Source organism: Myodes glareolus, chromosome 11, assembly GCF_982192425.1.
Source record: "Myodes glareolus chromosome 11, mMyoGla1.1, whole genome shotgun sequence".
Lineage (NCBI taxonomy): Eukaryota > Metazoa > Chordata > Mammalia > Rodentia > Cricetidae > Myodes > Myodes glareolus.
Genome location: NC_142036.1, coordinates 56379698 through 56402133, shown reverse-complemented (window position 1 = coordinate 56402133; position 22436 = coordinate 56379698). Strand labels below are relative to the sequence as shown.

Sequence of the window (22436 nt, the reverse complement as noted above, 5' to 3'; positions counted from 1 at the left end):
AGACTAAATATTCCCATGTAGCCTCGAGTGGCTCAGCCCCCTCCATCCAGGATCTGCAGAGGTGTACTATCAGTCCTGGGTTATACATGTGCTGTAGAGATGTTCTGCATTGGGTTTGGCAATAACTGCATGTAGTGTATAAAAACAAAAACATACTTTGTTAGGCTTGGGGGGTTCTAGCTCATTGATAAGAGTGCTTGCCTGGTACAGTCAAGGTTCTCAGTTTGATATCCAGAAGCATAAAAGAACACAACACAAAATCTCTATGAGTTCAGGTTTTAAAATTTGTTGAGACTACAGTCCACTATAGTTGGCATCACTGACAAAGTTGTTCAGCATTTAAAGATGAAATACAACTATCTTAAGCAAACTCACTCAGTAAACAGAAAAAATTGACAGACCTATTTTAAGATTAGCTTAGATAAAAACAAAAGACAAAAATTACATGCCGTATGCCATTTTCACCCAAAAACTCATAAAATCAAAATATCAGCCAGTTAAATACACACACACACACACACACACACAAACACACATACACAGCACACAGGTACGCAATACCACAAACATTGCTTCTTCTAAGCAACAAAAGTTGGTTTAATGCTGGAATAATCAAGTAATATAATTCATCAGGTTAACATATTAACAGAAAACTTGTATCCATGCCAACAGATGTAGAAAAAGCATCTGAAAACAAATCCAGCACGCATTCATGATAAAACTTTTCAAAGTGTTTCCTTAATTTAATGGAAAGTTTTTATTTGTGAAAAGACATCTATAAGAATACTATATAGTAAAATCATAGTTTGCAGCACAAATTCTAATTGGTCTTAATAATAAAAATTCAGACTCAGATATAGGGGTTAATGCTGAAGATCGGAGAAGCAGGACAGCCAGCTACTAGCTCTTACCTCTACCTCAGTCCAAAAGCACGACCCTGTCTCCACAAATCCTCAGACTGAATCCTGTCTCCTTCCGCCTTATATTCCTCTCTGCCCAGCCATATCTCTCTTGTCTCCACCTCTCTGGTGTTGGGATTAAAGGCTGAGGTCACTTTGCACAGCTCTGTTTCTCTTTTAGACAGATTTAATCTTGTGTAGCCCAGGGTGGCCTTGAATTTATAGAGATTCATCTGCCCGTCTCCTGAGTGCTGGGATTAAAGGTGTGTGCCACCACTGCCTGGCTTCTATAGCTAACTACTGGCTTAACGTTGTACTCTGATCTTCAGGAAAGCTTTGTTAGATCACAAACAAAATATTACGACATTAATTAATGATAAAATAGCAAAAGCTTGCCTCTGAGAGAAAAGCAAGGCAAGGCTACTGGATGCTCCCTGCAAACTGAAGGTAAGATGATGCTACTGATGAAGACACCAGCACACAACATTAAACATGAGTTGGTGCCTACCTAGAGCCCTTATCCCTCCTGACTAGTGTTCCTGGCACTGGAGGGTACTCTACATGCTACCAAAGGAGAAAGGTGAACTTCAGACTGAATCTACAATGGTGGCCTGCTGGCAAGATACACTGGGACACGAAAGCTGTGGAAGTGAGCAATCAATATCCATGAGATGGAGCCATCTTTGACACTGCTCGGTATCTAAGATTCTGGAACTAGGCAGGTCAAGGACTACTGCTCTGCTAAAGGAACACAGCAGTGAAGTGACTTCTGATGACGTTCTGCTATGTTCCTAGCACAGTGTCTTGCTCAGTCACCATCAGAGAACTCACATCTACAGTAGATGAGAACTAATATCGACACCCACAACCAGACATGCAGAGCATGAGAAACCTTGAAACACTCGATCCTAAATGGGATTTCTTCATCAAATCCCTCCCCTAAGGGCTCAGGGAACCCTGAAGAAGAGGAGACAGGAAGACTTTGAGAGCCGGAGAAATGGAGGACACCAAGGAAATAAGGCCTCCTAAACACAGCAAGAACGATGAACGTATGAACTCAGTGGCTGTGGCAGTATGCACAGAGCCTGTATGGGTCTGCACCAGATGTGGTCCCAGAATCAAGACCTGAAGTGGACATATGCCTCCATTCCTAACTTAGAAGCTGTCTCGAACAGATAACTGCTCACAAGGAAAAAAATTAATTTTTACCAACAGAGTCTCACTGGGTATAAAGCCACTCTTAGGCCAGGTACCATGCACAGCAGTAGATGGCCAACACAAAACAAATTCAGTGACATTTCTGGAGGGTCACTGTCTCACAATGCTTTGTCAGACACTTTATTTCTAAAGTCGCAGGTCTTTTGCACATTTGTTATGGTACCCAGTTTTGTGTTTTTATGGGATTTCTGCATGGATGAATGGTCATGTGTTTCTCTGTGTCTATGTCTTTCTTGTGATTCTTCTTTGGTTCTTTTCTATGCTTGTTTGTTTTAACTTTCTCTTATTTTATTTCATCTTATTTATGTTTTAAATTCCTGTTTGTTTTCTAATGAAAGAGAAAAAAAAGTTGTGGACTTGGAAGAGAGGGAAGGATCTGAGAGGAATCCAGAATATACTGTTATAGTAAAAATCTATTTTGGGGGCTGGAGAGATGGCTCAGAGGTTAGAAGCACTGGCTGCTCTTCCAGAGGTTCTGAGTTCAGTTCCCAGTAACCACATGGTGGCTCACAACCATCTGTAATGAGATGTGGTGCCCTCTCTGGCCTGCAGGCATACATGCAGGGAGGATAGTATATAAACAAACAAACAAATAAATATTTCTAAAAATCTATTTTCAATTTTAAAAAATTTAAGGAAAAAAAAGAGGGGTCAGCACTCAGGAGGCATAGCTCAAGATTCTGAGTTGGTGGCCAAACTGGGGGAAAAAAAGGGAAAAAAAAAGAAAGAGTAAGGACAATTTCTATTATTTCTACTCCACATTATATAGAAGTCCTAGCTGGTGCTTAAGCAAGAAGACACAAGAAAGTGTAAGAATCAGTGAGTAGGTCTGGGGGTGGCTCAACAGTTTAGAGAAGTTGCTGCTTAAGCATGAAGGCCTGAGTTCGAATCTCAAGCACCCACATAGAAAAATCTTATAACCCCAGCAAAGCAGAAAGTGGAGACAGGAGGATCGCCGGAACTTGCTGGACCAGCCTAGCTCTGAGCTAAGGGGAGAGGATGGAGAATGCTTGACCAGGACGCCCCCTGTCGTCCTCCAGCGGCTATACACATGCACACACATACGCTGAGAAAGAATTAGGAGAAAACATAATTTGCAGATGATTTGGTTATTCCTTCTGATGATTCCTGGGTGCTGAAATATACAGATAAAAATTTGTGACTGTCCTGCTGAGACAGTGAGATGAAGTTATCATCTAAATCAGTAGATCGACCTTCCTCTTTGGGCAGCATCAATCTAGCCTACTAAAGACTGAGTAATAAAACATTTTTTTCTCTTCTGAGTAATAAGAAACCCCTTCTCTCTTCCTCACCACATCTGAGCTGGGCTCCTGCACTTTAGACTGAGACTCACGTGGGAGCTCACGGCACTGGTTCTCCTGGACTTTAGACTAAGACTCACGTGGGAGCTTACGGCACTGGTTCCCCTTCTCTCTTCCTCACTACATCTGAGCTGGGCTCCTGCACTTTAGACTGAGACTCACGTGGGAGCTCACGGCACTGGTTCTCCTGGTGCTCAGGCTGCAACCACGCTAGGACTTTCTTGGGTCTTCAACTTAATAAAAGCAGACCTCGGACCTCCCAGCTTCTCCAACTGCATAAGCCAATTTCTTCATAGTAAATCTTTTTTAAAATGTGTATGTATACAAGCACATGTGTGATTAGTTCTGTTTTCCTGAGACTCCGGACTAATATACTCACATAGGACAAAACTACTTTACAAATAAATTATTTGAATTCATAAAAAAAACTTGCAATTTTATGTACCATCAACAAATACAAAATTTTAAATTATAGCACTTTTAATATAACTTTTAAAATAATATGCCTTGTACTAAATCTTACCAAAAACATGACTCCTATTCAGAAAACTGCACTACACTGACAAAAATTAAAGATGAAACAAATTAATGATAGTATCTGCTTTGTGAATTATCAGGCATATGTATACCAATTCTTCCCAAACTAACACATAAAGTTTATAAAATCTCAATCAAAACAACTTGCTGTAACTCAACTGACAAGATAACTTTCAAAATGTAGACAAAAAAATATTTTAAAACCCTAAGAATAACTATCTACCATTTGTGATTTATTTCTTTACTCTGTATGTACTAAGCATTCTTCTGTATGCTTAATAAATTTACTCCTTCAAAACAAAAACATGGTTATCATAGAGTACTCAAAAGACCACATAAAGCAGTTCAGCAAAAAATACAGGAATACTGAAAACTATATAAAGCAAGGTTTAATCCTAAAAACAGTATTAATGAAAGATCCTAGAGTAAAAGAATACATATGATAAGTTTCAAGATAAGACAAAATTGCTGGGCCTTTAATCTCAGCACTCTGTCAGCAGAAGAAGGTGGATATCTGTGAGTTTGAGGCCAGTTTGGTCTACATAGAGAGTCCCATACGTAGCATGTACAAAGGGCTTCATAGTGAGAGCCTGTCTCAGTAAATAAAGGTATTACATTAAAGAGTAAAAGGCAAAGCTAAACCACTACTTAGGAACACAAGGGAAAAGGGAAAGACTTAGAGGCAGCATCTTCTGGAGTATTTGATGCAGACAAATGATAGCGATGTGCAGCCACCTGAACGGCGTTAATACCTGCGCTCTCTGATCGGTGTGTTCATCCTTTATGTGCTTTCCAGTTTGTGTCAAATAGCACCAACAAAGATTAAGAGAATCATCTGGCAAGCTGACATGATTTAACTGAGATAAATCAAGGAGATAAATTACTACTAAAATATTTTTTAAAAATATCCCTAGTATCCAATTCAATGAATAAAATGAAAATGACAGAATATTGGAGACAGAGAATAGATTACACAATTGCGAGGGAGTGGATTACGTACATGAAGCATTTTAACTAATTCCGGACAGTTAAGATCAGAAGCTTGACAGCAATGCTTTCATATCTAAACCCAATAAATTATCAATCAAATATGATGGTAAAAATAAAGGCATCCTGAGACATGACATAACAAGGATATATGTATGTGTATAAGTACGTATGTGTATATCTGTATATATATATATATATATACAGATATACCACATACACTTCTCATTAAGACTTTGATGTATACAACACTAAGACAAAACTAAAATCAAGAAAGAGAAAACCATGGGTTTTCCTCCAACTGTCCTCCAACTCAGAGAGATCTGCCTACCTTTGCATCTGGAATTAAAGGCATGCACCACTATGCCCAGTTTCTACTTTATTTATCTGTAAAGTTAGTGTCCTTTATTGGAGAAGATGGGCGATGGGGGACAGTTTTGGAGACCCGAGAGTAAGTTTAGAGCACACGGGGCCACTCTGCTGAGAAAGGTTGCCGGTCTGTGAAGAACTTGTTAGGAGTGCCGCAGGGGATGGTGGAGAGAGTTTCCAAGGGCATCCTCTGAGATGGTGGGTCTAGAAGGTGGCGGTCCCAGTGGTGCGTACTCAGAAGAGGAAGCTCATGGCTGAATACCATCTGGCTCTGCTCTGTATAGGCTGAGCTTTGGGAGGCCGTGCTGAAGCACCATGTTGACCATCCAGAGAAAAGGCAGGAAGCAAATCCAGCAGGGAACACCAGCGTAGGGCCAGCTTCACCTCGCTGGATGCTTAGGGTAGCTGGACTAGAGCTGGCTCCCCTGGGATCTGCGAAGCCTCAAGTAGCCACTGCAGTTCATGGGTCCTGGTCAGATGAACTCCAGGACCCCGCACTCTGCCTGCCCAGCACTGGGATTACAGACTCTTGCTGTTGCCTCCAGCTTCTTACGTGGGTCTGAATGCAAGTTTAGGTCTTCATACTTACACGGCAGACACCTTACTGATTAAGCCATATTTCTGAGTCCTCAGTCTTTCCTATCAGCAATATTTCATTAAAGTTTTAATGATCTTTGAAATTAAAAAAATTATTTAAAAAAACCTTAAAATTACATTTATTCATTTAGGACAAGGCAGCTGTACAGCTGCAGTTGATGTGTGTGAGGTCAGAGAAAAACTCCCAGGAACTGGGTCTTTCCTCCCTGGAGATGGAGCCGGGTGGGCAGTCAGGCTTGGCAGTGACTACTTTTACCCACCAACCTTATGGTCTTTTCCTTTAAGTTGTATTTTAACTCATTCACAATGAGAACACTTAGAAGATTTTGTTTTGCTTTTCTTTGTTTCTTGTTTTTTAAGACAAGGTCTCCTTTAGACAAGGCTGGCCTAGAACTTGCTCTGTATCCAAGGCTGTCCTTGGTCCTGCCTGCCTTCTGGAACGTTGAAATTACAGACCCCAACACCACAAACCTCCAGGATTTTTTCTTTTTCTCTTTCTTTCTTTCTTTCTTTCTTTCTTTCTTTCTTCCTTCCTTCCTTCCTTCCTTCCTTCCTTTCTTCCTTCCTTCCTTCTTTCCTTCCTTCCTTCCTTCCTTCTTTTTTTTGAGACAGATTCTTACTGTGTAACTTGAAACTCACTTTATAGATTAGGCTGGCCTTGGACTCAGAGATCCACCTGCCTTTGCCACGTGTGTACCAGATTTCTTACATAAAAAGAGAGGCCCTCAAATAATGTAAACAACTTTGAGATAAAGAAATCTAGGAGAACAAACATTATCAAGTAGATAACTATCAAAAAACAAAACCAAGAGTTCCATTAAATAACAAGTGGCTTGAAAATAGCATTCCCCTGCCTCAGCTTCCAGAGCGCTGGGGTCACAGGCGTGCACCACCCTATAAACAGTCACCTAAGCTGAGTGGCACTGACCTCATCAACAAAGCCAGAGGAACAGAACAGACAACCTGGGGTAAGTGCACATCTGTGTTTGTACAAGTCATTTTTATAAAAGTGTAAAGACTTTCAGCAATAAGATGCCATTCATTAATAATGAGACAACCATCTGTCCACGTGTAACACATATACTGTAAACAGAATTACCGCATCATTTACAAAATTAGTTCAAATAGATCACCTGTCTAAATAGCAAACCCTAAAACTACAAAACTTCTAGAAGAAAAATATAGAAGCCAAGCATGGCCGTACACACTAATAATTGTAGCATTTAGGAGGCTGAGGCAGGAGCCTCACAAATTTGAAGCTGCAAAACAATTTCCAGGCCTGTCTGAACTGCACAGTGTGACTGCCTCATAAAACCAAAATCAAAGAAAAAAAGAGGAGAACATTTTTTCTAGTCTGGATTCAGCAATGATTTCTTAGGTATGACATACCAGAAGCATAATCTTAAAAAAGAATATATAATACTTCACAAAATTCTGGGTTTTTCCAGACCAGCCTGGACTACATGGTGAGGGAGAATTGTCTGTATTCTGTCAATCATATTTTAATAAAATGCTGATTGGCCAGGCAGGCAGTATAGATGGGAAAGCCAGACAGGAAGTAGGGGTGGAGAAAAGAGACCAGGAGTATTCTGAGAAGCAGGAAGCTCTCTGCATTCCTGCTCAGACCACCGAAGAGGCAGCATGTGAAGCTGACAGCTGGAAAAGGTACCAAGCCATATGGCTAACATAGACCAGAATAATGGGTTAATGTAAGTTACAAGGGCTAATAAGAAGCCTGACCTAATGGGCCAATCAGTTTATAATCTTATGGAGTCTTGTGTGTGATTTTCTTTGGGACTTGCCGGCTGTGGGGGTACCGGGCAGGACAAGAAACCTCAACAAGCTGGCCTGCATGTTACAACTACATATTGAGATTCTGTCACAAAATGAAAAAAAAAAAGTTGGTATTAAGAGACTGGAAATATTTAAGACTGGAAGAAAATTTCTGTAGTTTATATATCTGATAAAGGACTTGTAGCCAAACACAGAGATTCTCAAAATTCACTAAGAAAAACAAAATGGGCATATTATGAACAAATAATAGAGAAAGCTGCAGAGCTAGCAAATCGTAAGAAAGATATGCAACATCACTAATCACAGGGAAATGCAAACCAAAGCCTTAAGACACCACTGCACAGACATTTGGGGGCTAAAGCTAAATTATTAAGGGCCAGTAGGAGGTAAAATTCTGGAAACAGTTATTTATTTTCTTCTTTTGCATGGCAGACTTGTGGTTAATTGTACCAAGAATTGAACCCAAGGCTTTATGCATGTTAGGCAAGCATTCTACCACTGAGTTTATATCCAGAAGTCCTTTCTGTACATTCTGTTTTAAGATAGCATCTCATTAAGCTATGCAGCCTGGCTTGGACCCCACACAGGCCTCAGATTTATGGTCTTCCTACCTCAGTCTCTTGAGTAGCTGGGACTACAAGCCTATTGACACTTCACGTGACTTTATGGTTTCTTGGAAGCTGTCAAGAGTACAGTCTTTGGTATTATCCAAGACTTGTACACAAAATGCTTACAGTAATTTTGTTTGTAATAGCCAGGACTTTAAACCTAAATTACAACAGGTAAATAAATAAAACTATAGTGCATCTGCACACCGGAGTGGTGCTGAACAGTAAGAAATAGCATTTCAACATGAATAACTCTCAAAGTAATTGCACCAAGTGAAGAAAGTAAAGCTACGGCTCCAAAAGAAGTTTCTAGTATAAGATTCCATTAGCATAAAACTCTAGGAAATGAAGCCTACAGGGATGGCAGATCAGTGACAGTTGGGGGATGGGCAGTGGAAAGGGAACGAAAGTACAGCCAGGAGGAAATTTGGAGCCGAAAGACACACTGTCTTTATTTTTTCCTGGATAAGGTCTCACCTCACTTCTAGCCCAGACTAGTCTAGAACTTGCTTTGTAGCCCATGCTAGTTTTGAATTCATGAGTCTCCTACTTTAGAAGCCTAAAAATCAGGACTACAGAGGTCTGTGCCGCCATCCTCAGCTCTTGTTTACGATATTGTGGTTTCACTGATATATACATTATAAGAACTTATCAAACTATACCCTTTAAATACATGCAGATTTTATAATCAACTGTCATCGACATAGCTATTAAAGAATACAATATTTAAGGGAGCATTCTCCTAATCAGGGTAGATAGTCAAGAACTGTGCACTATAAAATCAGGAACCCTCTGCTGTTCTTTGTTTCTATTTCCCCTAACATACAGGGAAACTCATACCATATCTCAGCATGTCATTAGAGCCATAGTCCTTTCATAGTTACCTTAAACACATGCTAAAGAGACTCATGGCACTCATGACTCCACTCATTGAGTGGAAACTAAGAACGTGGTGAAAAGAAATTGGTTTTACTTCATTATATATAGTGTAATGTGAAGGGGGGGGGGACGGGAAAGAGAGAGCAACTGTTACCTCGTGACAGCATCCACAAAGGGATTTCCTACTCGTGTCCTATTCCCACGTCTATTAATAGTCACTTCTCAGAGTCAGTCTCTCAGTTGGGGCCCTCTAGACACTCTCTCAATACATTGGTTTATTGAAAATGTACATAATTACAGACTAGGAATCTGATTCCATTTAGTTTTATAATAGGAGAGAGCTTACCATAAAATAATCAAATACGTAAGAAAGACTACTAATTGAATCTAAAGTTTTTACTATTAAAAATTCCCAAAATAAAGTATATGCCATATAAACTGTAAGCACCTTCCCATAAAGGCAGGCCATTAGTCTATAAAGCCAAGACAGCACAAGAAAGCAGAGAACATGAATTAAGTGTTCTTCTGCAGAATGTAACATGTTTAGATATTTATAGTTCATTACTATTGGCAAGGTAAGGAAAAATAAGCATAAAACTTAAATCAAAACTATATTTTATAAAAAGACAAATAAAAGCTCTTTCCTCTTTAAAACTTCTATATCTTTTATGTATTAATTTCATAATCTCACTGGCAAATAAACTACAGTAAACACCAAAAAAATCTAACAAAAAATTAAGAGAAAAAATATAAATAGTATTAGGCTGGGAAAATGGCTCAGTGGTAAGGACATTTGCTGTTCACTAATGAAGACCTGAGTGCTACCCCAGGCACAGCTGCACAGACCTGTAGGCCTAGAAGTGTGTGCACAGACACAGGAGGACCACGGGGCTCACCCACTAACAGCACAGCTTCAGGTTCAGTAGAGACCCTGTGTCTCAAAGAAATAAAATGGAGCGTGATTGAAAATAGTACTCTACACCCTTCTCTGGTCTCTGCACGCATGGGTGCATGCACTTGCACTCACATGTCTATACAACACACACACACGGCTTTTTACAAAATACCATAATTATTGGATTTGTTTCATTTCATCAAAGGTGAAGAAGTTCTAGGCTAACCACCCAATACCCACACCTATCAGCACACTACCTGAACTACTATAAGGACCGTTTCCCGAGCAACGTGCATACACACAAGGGATAAAGAAAGCCACTTTGCTAGCCCTTCCTAATCGCCCTCTCTCATGGTATGGTATGCTGTGTCAAGAGCAATACATATACATGTGCTTACATTCTGTAACATTAAACAAAGACACATCGATAACTTCTCACTTAAGTACTTTTTCTCTCCCATTCATTTGACTGTCAAAAACTACATCCTCCTGAGATGCCAGGCCATAGAAAACAAAGAGTATATCTTTAAGAAATACTTCAGGCAGTATTATCTTACTTCATCATACATTATCTTTCTGTCTTACAGTTTACATTCACAAATGAGGTCGCTGACATATGACAAGTATTAATGCATTCATTTGAACTAAAATATTAAGTCAGACATTGACAAAGGATAATATGGTAAAGCTGGCTGGTTTGGCAATGACCAGTGGCCTTACTAATTAGGTTATATAGAGATATTTTCCATAAAATGAGTGAGTATGGTAAGCAATTCTAAGATGATCTGAAAGTCCCTACCTTCTGGTATTTATGCTCTGTATGGTCTCTTACCTTGGAGGGCAACAGGCCCTGCCAATACAACAGGAGAGCATTTCTATAAGCAGAACTCTGCCCTGGCAGCTCTCAACCTCCTGGACCTCCAGCTCCATACAAATGATGCCCTCTTTCAACCTCCACAGTCTCTTGCCCTCCTGTGACATACATTTACGCACGCATACACACAAGTTAAGAGATGTTAAAAAAATTACACCAAATCTGAAAAAGGTGACCACTGATCAGCTGACCCCAAGTTATCAAAAGGGAGATTACTGTGGGTGAGCCCAACCTAATCAGGTGAAAATACCTTAAGTGGATGTAGAAATAGGATGAGACATAGCAAGAGGATTGGGGTTTAGCTTCGTAGAGTGCTTGCTTTAAGTGCACAGCCTGCGTTCAATCCCCAGTATAAAACAGAAAACATACCAAAGTGAATTCCTGTTGAACTTTAACAAACAAACATACTATGATGAACAGCGTGTGCCTAGGAATGGGACATAGCCTTTAGAAACTTTGGCTCCGATGTTCTACCTAACAAGGAAATAAATTCTGTCTAAAATCTGTGTGCCCATAGGCATTTATGTGGGACTGTCCAGAAAAAAAGGGAGAATGCAGCAGTTTTACACAGACTGCAGGGTAAGTTCACTAAAAAAAAAAAATGATATCTGACTATAAAACTTCAAAATATAAGTCATGCAACTATCTGAGGAAAAGGCGTCCACAGAAAAGATAAAGGGCTGCAATGGTTCCATGGTTAGAGCACTGGCTGCTCTTCCAGAGGACCCAGTTTAATTCTCAGCATCCACCTGGTGGCTTACAATGTCTGTAACTCCAATCCCAAGGGATACAATGTCCTTTTCTGGCTTTCATGAGCACTGTTCACACGGTGTCTACACATACATACAAACAAAATACTCATATTTATAAAATAATTTTTAAAAATAGACACAGCTATTACAAAAGTCTTGAGAACACATCCTATATGTCCATATGTTATAGGAACAAGAATAGGGGTGTGGGCACAGAATCAGACTACAGAGCTATAGTGCTCGTGACGGGGACTTTTATTCTGAGAAGCAATGGTAGTTTTAAACAAGAGTGCCATGATCTCGTCTCTATAGTACTGAGAAAGTCAAGACTGAGTGGGATAAGAGTAGGAAAGCACCATCAAGGAGCTACTTCAATACTCCAAGACACAGGAGCTACGACTTGGCTCCAGGTGGAAGAGGAGGGAAAGTATGAACTGATGATGGGAAACAGTTACAGTCTGAAACAGTGCTAAAAGGGCTTGCTAACATATGTTGTGTAGTATGAAAAGAGAATTCAAAAACAACTCAAGAGTTTTGTTTGAGTGGCTAGAATAATGGAGCATCCATTTATTGACCTGGAACTGTTACATGAAGGAACAAGTTCTTCAGGGACAGAATCTGTGTGGAAATATCACAGAAGAATTTGAAGTTTGATGTTTAGGAGAGGAACTTAAAGCAAAAAAAACAAAAAACAAAAAACAAAAAACAAAAAAAAACCACAAAAAAACAAAAACCTTAATGTCTTAATGTAGGGCTAGGATACATTAGCTTGTACAAAGACTTAAGTTTGATCTGAAATACAAAGAGGAAAAGGGAGGTAGGAGAAGGAAAAAGGCAATGGGAGGAGAGCGATGACAAGGAAATGAATTACGAAACCAGAAGAAACTGAAGTAGTTTGGGAATAAGCAAATACAGACGATCTATGAGGCGCTGTGGCTGAGTGGGACCTCTGAGAGAGAAGAAAGAAACAGTGTCTTCAATTCTGCGGAGGTCAAAAACGATGTGGTTAAGGAGGTAGGGTATCAATACAGAAGACCTATAGAGGAGAGAGGCAGAGATACAAAGACAGAGAAAATACAGCAGGAGGGTTTGAAGTTTTGGAAGAAACTTGTTTGTTTGTTTATTTGAAATGATTTATAAGGCGAAAGAGATCAACTGCCAAATACTGCTAATGGTTCGATTAAAAAAGAACTACGAAGTGTTTTGTTAGGAGTGATTTAATAAAGGAAACTAAAGGCTTTTCTATGGGCCCGGGAATACATAGCAGACTGTTGAGAAAGAGAAAGGAGGAAGAGAGGGAGGAGGATAAAGACATGGACCAGCTGGAACTGCCTTGATGTTATTTTCACTTTGTTACTTACTGCACCTCTAAGCATTAAGCTGTGAATTTTAAATATATAACACTTCATACATTTCAAAAAAGCTTTGTACTTTTTATCACATATTTTTATGAAAAGAATTTTTGGTTGTTAATTTTTAACATGACTACATAAAAAAATACTAAATCCATTAGTTCCATTAAAATTCCTCCCTTAGTCAAATATGCAGTCTAACATAGGATATAATCAAACTTCTGTTCCCTCAAAAGAAGGGCCATAATTAATATAATAGACATATATTTGATTTATGTCAAGGGGTAACACAGGTAATGCTTTGGATACTCAGCATAAAACATTTTAATGGAATATTATTGCCTCAAATATACCATACTAAAATTAAACTGATAACAGAAAAAGGTTACTAAATCATGGCTGACAGGGAACTAAATGCACCAAGTTAAAATGCATTCCTAATGCTCATCCAGTCTGGCTGAGCCCCTTGGGTCAGTTTGGGTCATTATTACTTTGGAATAATTCCAAATGATTCCCGTGGAGTCTATTGTTATAGTCAGTGGCTTTAGAAAATCCAGAATAGGCTTCAAGTTAAAAATTAAAAAAAAATTAAATCATAGGATCTCTATTAGTTTCTAAATTTCTCCTTTTTTAAAGTGTACTTGATATTTTAATAAGGTCATGCTGCGCCACCAGGGTTAATTTCTGTAGTAGATTTTACATACAAGACAATGACTGCTATAGTTGAGCATCAGCATATACAGAATTGCTCAAAGACAGGAAGATATATGGTTAATCCTCCTCCCCAAAAAGAGCTTCACCTGACAGAAGTGGATCATGGTGCAGCTCAGGGACAGAGAGCTTGTCTGACTTGCACAAACAAAGCCTGGAGTTCCATCCCAAATACCATAGGAAAAATAGAAAAGAAGAGGGGGCAAGGAAAGAGAGAAGAAGTCTGTTAGGTGAAGGCAGCAACACTGTTGCAAATGTATGAATGGCCCTAGGAGAAACTCATACACCCATCTCCCATCTCCTGTAACTTCAAGAATGACTTTCCAACCTTCTGTCTTTCAGTTTCTACATAGTATCAGATGTTACAATTTATAGGAAGGATACATGTTTTAGACAAAGTTAAATATCAAATGTTACAATTTATAGGGAGGATATGTGTTCTAGGCAAAGTTAAGTATCTACCAAACACCAGCAAGTCTCTACAGAAGGTAATCTTCCCTGAAGGCAACTCCTTTCCGGACACTCCAGGATGGAATACACTGAAACAGTATGTCCAACACAGTAGCGAGCCTTCCAAATTCCTCACCCAGTATTACAACTCTCCTCCAATACATAAATATGCCTTGAGCCAGGCATTATATACCAGTGTGGGGTGGACTGAGGTCATGGCAGCTATTCTAATGGTTGAACACTGTCCCTCAAGTACTGCCATCCACACACAGTGAATGGCTGTGACAGTCGGGGCTCCAGAGTGACAGCAAACTGCCTCTCGGGTGAGCAGCTAGTGGAGGAGAGGGGATGTGCAGAGCAGGTGGGCCAAGTAGAAGATCTCAGAACATTGCTTAGGAATGAGAAGTGAAGATAACTACTATACTTTGTCTGTCCTAAACCCAAGTCTTGAGCAAGTGCATGTTCCTTAGAGGAGGCAGAAGAGTCTGTTAGGACAGCATATTCTTAGGGGATCGGGTGGCCCCTCTCTCTAAGTGCTGTTTACTTTGTAAGTCTTTTTTTGTGACATGGCTGTAGGCAATTCCCACCGCCGTACCAGTGGGCAGGTGTTGGTGAGCTCATCGCCACCGCCACCATAGGTATTCCACGGATATTCATTCCTGGAGAAATGTGGTACATGCTGGCCACCACCTTCACGATGTGTTGACATCCACTAACGTCAGAAATGGACATGAGGGAAGCTTCAAGTCTTCTACGCCAATGTCCGCAGCCCCCTCTCCAGTGTTCCATTAGCCTCTCCTTGAGTTCTTGTTACAAGCAGAGAATTTGGCAAAGATGTCCATTCCAGCAGGGTTTGACACTGGGGGTTTTGGTGAAAGATTTAAGTACTTGGTGGGGTAGGGTGGGGGGATGATAAGACTGCTTCAAGAAATTCCTCAATTTTATTTACATCCATCTTGATTTCATTGTTAAAAGTTGTAATGGTGGGTGGGTCCCTAGAGTCAAGTTTTGGAGGTTCACAGGCTTCCTCTTTAGGTCAATGGTTGTGACATTAAACACAACTCCTTTGGACCAAAGAGTCGTGAAGAGCCCCTGTGAGAGGGGCCGTTTCCTACGCTTTCTCCATCACTGCCAGCCTTGACGAAGAGCGACAAGGGACTTTGTCCTTCTCCTTCAGCCCTGTCAGGGGCTTCAACAGGGCCGTGGTGGGACGACCTGAGCCAGGACGCCACCGCCACCGTGGAGGTTGTGGCTCTGGAGCTGCTGGGGCTACAGTCCCTTGCTCACTTGCCCCTTTCATTACCTCACACCTCCTGTGACTCTAGTTTCTGGATCTCACCTGGAGGTGTAATCCTTCCAAAGCTCAATTATGGCCAGGTTAATCTAATTACTTTGCTTACAAGAATGATAACCCTTCAGGACTTCCTACTCTCTGGTGAAAAACTTAACTGGATCTACATATAATCTTACTCTCCTGGTTCAGAAGACAAGCCACTAACTACCCTTCCCTTTGCTGCAAATCTTATCTTCCACTGTATTTTAATTCATATGCTCTTTCAGATAACTGCTTGCTAATCCATCTCTCTCAGACGTCCTTACCACAGCCACTTAGAATGTAAGCTTTACGCCAGCAAGACCCTTCCTAGAGCCTCAATATCAAAACTATCACCTGACACAAAGAAGGCACTCAGGAATACAGTTGCCTATAATCTCCAGAATTTAGCTTCCAAAATTACTTCTTATAAATCCATTTTTTGACCTCTGTGTTTTACACAGTAAAATGAATACTTGATGCTTTTATTAAAGAAACTGTGGAATTTTGTTCGTTTTTAAAACTTTTATATATATATATATATGTATGTATATGTATATATGGGGGTGTTTGTGCCATGGAGGTCTGAGGACACCTTGCAGGAGGAGTTGGTTCTCTCCTTCCACCAATGTTGTTTTTTAAAGTCAGCACTTTTATATTTTTGTATCATTCTTTGAAGAGACTACATCACAAAATTGCTGTCACCCTTGCACAAGGTCATGCTAATCTCTGTATTCCAGTTGGTTTTACTTTTCTCATTTAGAAAAAGTATGTACATGTGTGTAGGTGGGGATGTGCACATGAGTGCAGGTGCCTGTGGAGGCCAGAAGGGGGCATCAGATCCATTGGAGCAGGGTGCAGGGAACCAAACTCCAGCCCTCTGCAAGAGCAGTGAGCACTCTTAACTGCTGAGCCGTGTCCCTAACCACTGCCACCACTTCTTCCTCCCCCTTCTTCTTTTTTACCATCTGTCTTTGTTGTTTGAAATAGTGTCTCACTATGTAGCTCTTGTTGGCCTGAAACTTGCTCTATAGAGCAGGCTGGCCTTGAACTCACAGAGATCCACCTGCCTCTGCCTCCCGAGTGCTGGGTGTATGCTGCCACTCCCAGTGTTTCGTTTTTACATTTTAAAAGTAACTTTCATTAAATCAAATTAAATTCACTAATTTTATGCGTTGTTCCAATTTTAGTGTAAGCGCTGCAGAACAAGCTTTTCAAGTTGACACTGATGATTTTGCTAAATATGCACAAAAACGTGCACACTCAGTATTCATTTCTTTAAATTACTCAAAACTTGAAAATAAGCAAAACTGAAACAAAAACAAAAACAATGCTACACACTTTTCAGTGTGGTACTTAAATTTTTACTACTATCTACTGACTAGTTTATTTAGCAAATCTATCAGATGAATTTATAGAATTCTGGCTCATCAAAATGCAAATAATTTCTATCTAATGGAAATGATAGCCAAAGCTTACTCTTTTATGTTCTTAATTAGATTATTAACTAATTTTATATCTAACCCAATGGTTTTAATATTCCTTCAGTAAGTATCCTATAAATACCCAAATGGTCATACAAATGGCTTTGACATCTTACTAGACCTTTCATTAAATAAAAACACTGAAGGCTGGGGATATATGGGTAAAGTGCCTACCCAACCATGCCGGAACACTAGGAATTCAAGGTCACCCTCCATTACCGGCAATTTTGAGGGCAACCTGGGCTATGTGCACCCCCTCTCGAAAATAAGTTTAAATTACGGACATGTGTTCATCTACATTCTGAATTAAAGTCATGATTTTACCTTTCTGAAATGATTTGGTGACATCACCAAAATGTACAAGTAGACTAATCTGACTGAGCCAACACTGTCCCTTACACACACACACACACACACACACACAGAGAGAGAGAGAGAGAGAGAGAGAGAGAGACAGAGAGACAGAGACAGAGACAGAGACTTCTTACAGAAAAATGATCAAAATTTCTCATTTATATAATCCCAAACCTTCAAAACAGAATTTTGGGTCTAGATAATAAATACCTTTAGAGAACAACTTTACTTCTAAAAAGTCACCTTTGGGCTGGGTGTCATGGACACCTTTAATCCCAGCACTGGAGGTGTAGGGGGCAGAGATGGGTGGATCCGGGTTCAAGGTCAACCTGGTCTACAATGTGAGTTCTAGGACAGCCAGGGCTACACAAAGAAACTCTGTCTCGAAAAAACCAAAGTAAATAATAACATTAATAAATTCATTTTGTAATCTGGCATAGTATCAAGTACTTAAGTTGTGTTCAATGGATGTTAAGTGACCACATGAAGTTAGAATACTTTAAACCATATAAAATATGAATCTGTATCAATAAAATTTTTCTAAAAATTAAATGTTTTCCATGGGTGTGTACTTCAGTCCCATAATGCTAGCTTATTAGCAAATCAGTAGTAATTGTTTTTAACATTCACCAGAGAAACCCAAATTCTCATAAATGTCTTTCTTTCCATTACTATGAAGTAATGGATTGCCTAAAGAGCACCTGGGAAACCAACAGGACACAGAACTTCACAGTAGTGGAACCAAAGACTGGGGCTGGGTGTTACTTCTGGTTTGGTTTCTGACCTAATCTGAAATTTTAAATTTGTATTTGTGCATCATGGATTATATAGAGTCTAAGCCACCTTTTGCTGTCAAAAGTACTAATGGGTATATTCTTGCATCGCATGCCAACACGGGTCTAGCTGATAAAAGCATCTGCCATTCTGTGAGGCAAAAGGGCTAATTACTATCTAGGTATTTCCCCCTTTGCTTTTATTTCAAGATAGAGTTCATTATCACTACTTAACATGCTTTCCATTTCCACCAAGTTCTTTAAATTGACAAGGCTTGGTGTGCACCCCCAAGGAAACCAATAAACTCCTCCTCTTGAGAATTATGTCAATGGAAAATTCAAAATTCTGAAAGTACAAGGTAATGTTTTTACCATTAAAGTGTCTTTCCGTTCCTAGAAATGCATGATGAGTTATTGTTCAAGTGTGGTTGCTGTTGTTGCTGCTGCTGGTGTGTGCTTGTGTGTGTGCGTGTGTGTGTGTGTGTGTGTGTGTGAGAGAGAGAGAGAGAGAGAGAGAGAGAGAGAGAGAGAGAGAGAGAGAGAGAGAGAGAGAGAACTTTTGGGAATCAACTTTTGGGCATGAACTCGGGTAATCTGGCTTACTAAAAGAGCACTTTTACTCCCTGAGCCATTTTACAGGCTCCCTCAAGTGCAGAGTTTTAACTAATTAGAGTTTATTATTACTTTAAAGTGTGTGTGTGTGTGTGTGTGTGTGTGTGAGAGAGAGAGAGAGAGAGAGAGAGAGAGGGAGGGAGAGAAACAGAGAGAGAGAGAGAAACAGAGAGAGAGAGAGAAACAGAGAGACGGGAATCCTGCATGAAGGCCAGGACAACTTTTTGGAGCCAGTTCTACCCTACCACCTTTATGTGGGTTCCAAGAATGAAAACTCAAAGCCACCAAGCTTGTTTTGTTGGGCATCACCCTTCCCCTGCTCAGCCTCTGGCTGGCCTAGGATGTTGTCTTGTTTTCTTTTATTTTTTATTTTAATGTTTGTTAATTTTGCAGAAAAGGCAAAATGTCTCAGGAGCAGCCCTTGTTCAGGAGGCAAGACTGCTAACCCTGAGCCCATGTGTCTGACTTACAAAGAGACCTTAACGATGGCAACAGAAACCACTGTGTAATTACCTAACTTCAGAAAAGACTGACACCAACTAGTGCAAGACATGCGTCCTAGCAATGCATCCAAACTTCAAAAGATTGATTTGCCTGAGCCGCCCCCGACTGTCCCTCAAAGGTGACTACAAGTTCTCAAAGCTGTAAGAAACTGACCAAATTTTGGGAGGTAGTCCCTGTATTCAGGTAAGACTTCTGCAGGAAGTGGAGAGGCACTTTAGATTCACCTCAAGAGCTGGAAAACGAATACTATGACTCACTGACACTTCTTACACATGTGAAACACACATCCATACTACCAAAAAGAAAAAAAGAAAAGAAAGGAAAGAAAAGAAAAAAGAAAAGCACTACTTCACAAGCGAATGGGCAACCTTGGCAAGCAAACCTCCCGAGGTGAACATTCCCCCTCACGCCCCAAAGAACTTAATTAAAAGTAGTTCCTCGGTGCAAAACTGCATTTGTTTTTGAAACTAAAAAACCAGCGGGACTTTGTCTTGCCCGAATCCAGCCTGAGGACAACAAATTGGTCAACGGCGGAAGTTGCCTGACGAAATGCCTGCAACATGAAATCCAGTTTTATGATCATAACAAAACCTTCCTTCCGGGACCAGGCCAAAAGAAAAAGAAAAAGAAAAAGAAAAGAAAGAAAAGAAAAGTTGAGCAAACGTCCGTCGGGATGCAACAGGCAATTCTGAGCACCCGACGCCCGGCTAAAGAAAGCTCGGCCCGGGGACCCGGTGCGGACGAGCCGTGCTCCCCGTTACAAGTTCTGCGGGCGAGTGGCCGGCCCACCCAGCCCGCCGGCCCATCCAGCCCGCCGGCCCGCGCGCGCCACCTCCCTCGGCCCCAGCACTGACCTTCCGCAGGGCCGGGACCAGCAGTCCCCGCCATTTCGGGCTGTTTTCTTCGCTGAAGAACTCGTAGGGCTGCGGCGCCTGCTGCATGACCCCGGCCGCAGCGCCTCCGCATCGGAGGCCGGCGCGGTGGCCTGACAGGCAGGGCGCGGGCCGCCTCGCCTCGCCCGGGCCGCCGCCTCCCGCCCGGGCCGCCGCTCCGGCCGAGCGCTCGGGGGCGGCGCCGGCGGGCGGGCGGGCGGGCGTTCACCGAGGCTTGGCGGCCCCGCAGCCCCGAGGAAGCGCCCCGCTGTCCCCGCGGCTGGCCGGACGGCTCCTCCTCCTTTGTCTGGCTGCGCAGCCCGGAGCCCCGGCGGCCTCGCCCCCGCCCCGACTCCCGCTACGGCCGCGGCGGGCGGACAGCGGGGGCCCGCAGTGTCCTCATCGCCTCCCCCGCCCTCCGCGCAGCCGACGCCGCCCGGCCGGGCCCGCCCGAGTCACCTCCAGAGGGCCCTCGGGGCCGAGCGGGCGCGCGTGTCCGGCGTGCACGGCGCTAGCCGTCGCCGAGTCCCGGGGTCCCAGCAGCCGCGGCCCGGCCCCACGGCCCGGCGCTCGCACTCCCGAGTCTAGGGAGAAGGCCGGCACGGAGCATGCGCGCCGCGGAGCGGGCCGAGGCGCCGGGTGCGGGGCCCGGGGGCCGGGAGGGTAGCCGGTCTCTCCTGGGAATGTGCGCCGCCGGGCGGGGTGGGGGCTGTTCCAGACACACTCCGCCGCTCCGAGCCCTGGCAGACCAGTCTGATTCGGTGCAGCTCTGGGGGAGCCGTGACTGCAGCACCGGGAGGCGGTACACGGATGTGGAGAGAGAAGGACATTTGTCTGCTGGGATATTTAATTTGTGCTCTACATGGCTCCTTTATATACTTGGGAGACGGTAGCTGTTTAATAAAATCACGTTTTGGGGGCCTGGAGGGCGTTTTAGAGCGCGGTTTCGGGGCCAGACGACTTCAGTACGAGGCATTTCACCTAAGTGTATATCAAAACGGGTAGCTTCATAAAACTTTCAAATCTAGTTCTTTTGTTAATGAGGTCCTTCAAATCTTTTCCACTTCAGGTTCTATAGAACCTAGATCCTGCGATACAGCCATACTAATTAGCTCCAGAAGAGATCCTCTGACCCTAAGCTTTTCTGAGTCGAAGAGGCATGAACTCAGGAAACTTTTTCATTAGCCCAAATTTCATCCCACCAAAGTTGCTGAACAAACTCCTCCCAAGAGGCAAACAGTCAAGCAAGCACCCAGCCACCAGCAGCGAGAAAGGGAACGAAGGACGGACTGTAAAAGATAGCTTGTGCCATAATCTCAGTTCCAGAATCGGGAGCCAAGCATTGTTCTCCCAAACATACACCATTTTGTCTCCACAAAGAAGGATAGTTTTTTTGTTTTTTTAATCTAAGTATCCACTGTGTCAAAAATGTCCTCTGGGCTATCGATGTAAAGGCACCGGCGGCACAAAGCTGACACCCAAGTTTCACTCTTGGAACCCACATGAAGGAGAAAAGAACCTACTCCTCTACATCTGAAATGTGGCACGCTCCCCTCCCTGCCCCCCACCTCATGTGCGCACATGCACGCACAATAATAATAAAAATTTTAAAGGTCTTCTAATAAATGGCCATGTCCACATTCCCTTGTACTAAATACACTCTATTTTATAGAGCATCCTTAATTTTCCCTACAGTTCCCAGACCCCAGCTATGAAACACGAGGCTGTCAAATTATCAGACTGTGATTATATTTTCTCATAGGAAAGTCATTAGTAGGAAGTTTTATTCTTGGCAAAAGATATTGGAAGGTTCTTCTGGGCCAAATCTGACCTGAAGATGCTTTTTTTTTTTTTTGGCCAAGTCAGTATTAAAAATTTTAAACTGCTATTACCATTTTCAATGGCTTACTTTTTAAAGTGTATCTCCAGCGTCTTTGCACAAAGATCTGGCAATACCGTGGCCTACTGCATCTGTGCAAAGCAGCAGCCAACAGGCAGCAGAGAGACTGTCCTCTTTACCCAAGTGTGCCACCCATTTCCAGTTGGCTGTCCTCCCTCTCTGGCACTCTTCCCCCTTTTATATAACCTGCCGAGTCTCTGCAGGCATCTGCCCTGTGATCTCTGGGCTTGGCAAACAGAAATGTGATCCACGTGATGTGGAGGATCCAAGAATGACACCGGGAAAGTTTCTCAACTAGATAAGTGGCCATTTAAAAACAAACAACAAAAATGGTTGAATCCATATCTCACACTCTACACAGTCAAAAAAAAAATCGCACTA

The 22436-nt window shown here is 42.0% G+C and overlaps 1 protein-coding gene across 2 annotated transcripts in view; it reads right to left on the bottom strand.

The window, feature by feature from the left end:
- The window catches only part of Sos2 (SOS Ras/Rho guanine nucleotide exchange factor 2), a 97860-nt gene extending 77300 nt beyond the window's left edge, over positions 1 to 20560 (bottom strand). Inside the window, exon 1 of one of the 2 annotated variants that reach the window (XM_085697579.2) lies at positions 20138 to 20560. In XM_085697579.2, coding sequence (XP_085553705.1) covers positions 20138 to 20224 — 87 coding nt within the window. In that variant the 5' untranslated portion in view covers positions 20225 to 20560. The remainder of the gene's footprint in view (positions 1 to 20137) is intronic. The other variant, XM_085697578.2, reaches the window with a different exon arrangement.
- Between the last annotated feature and the right edge of the window lie 1876 nt (positions 20561 to 22436).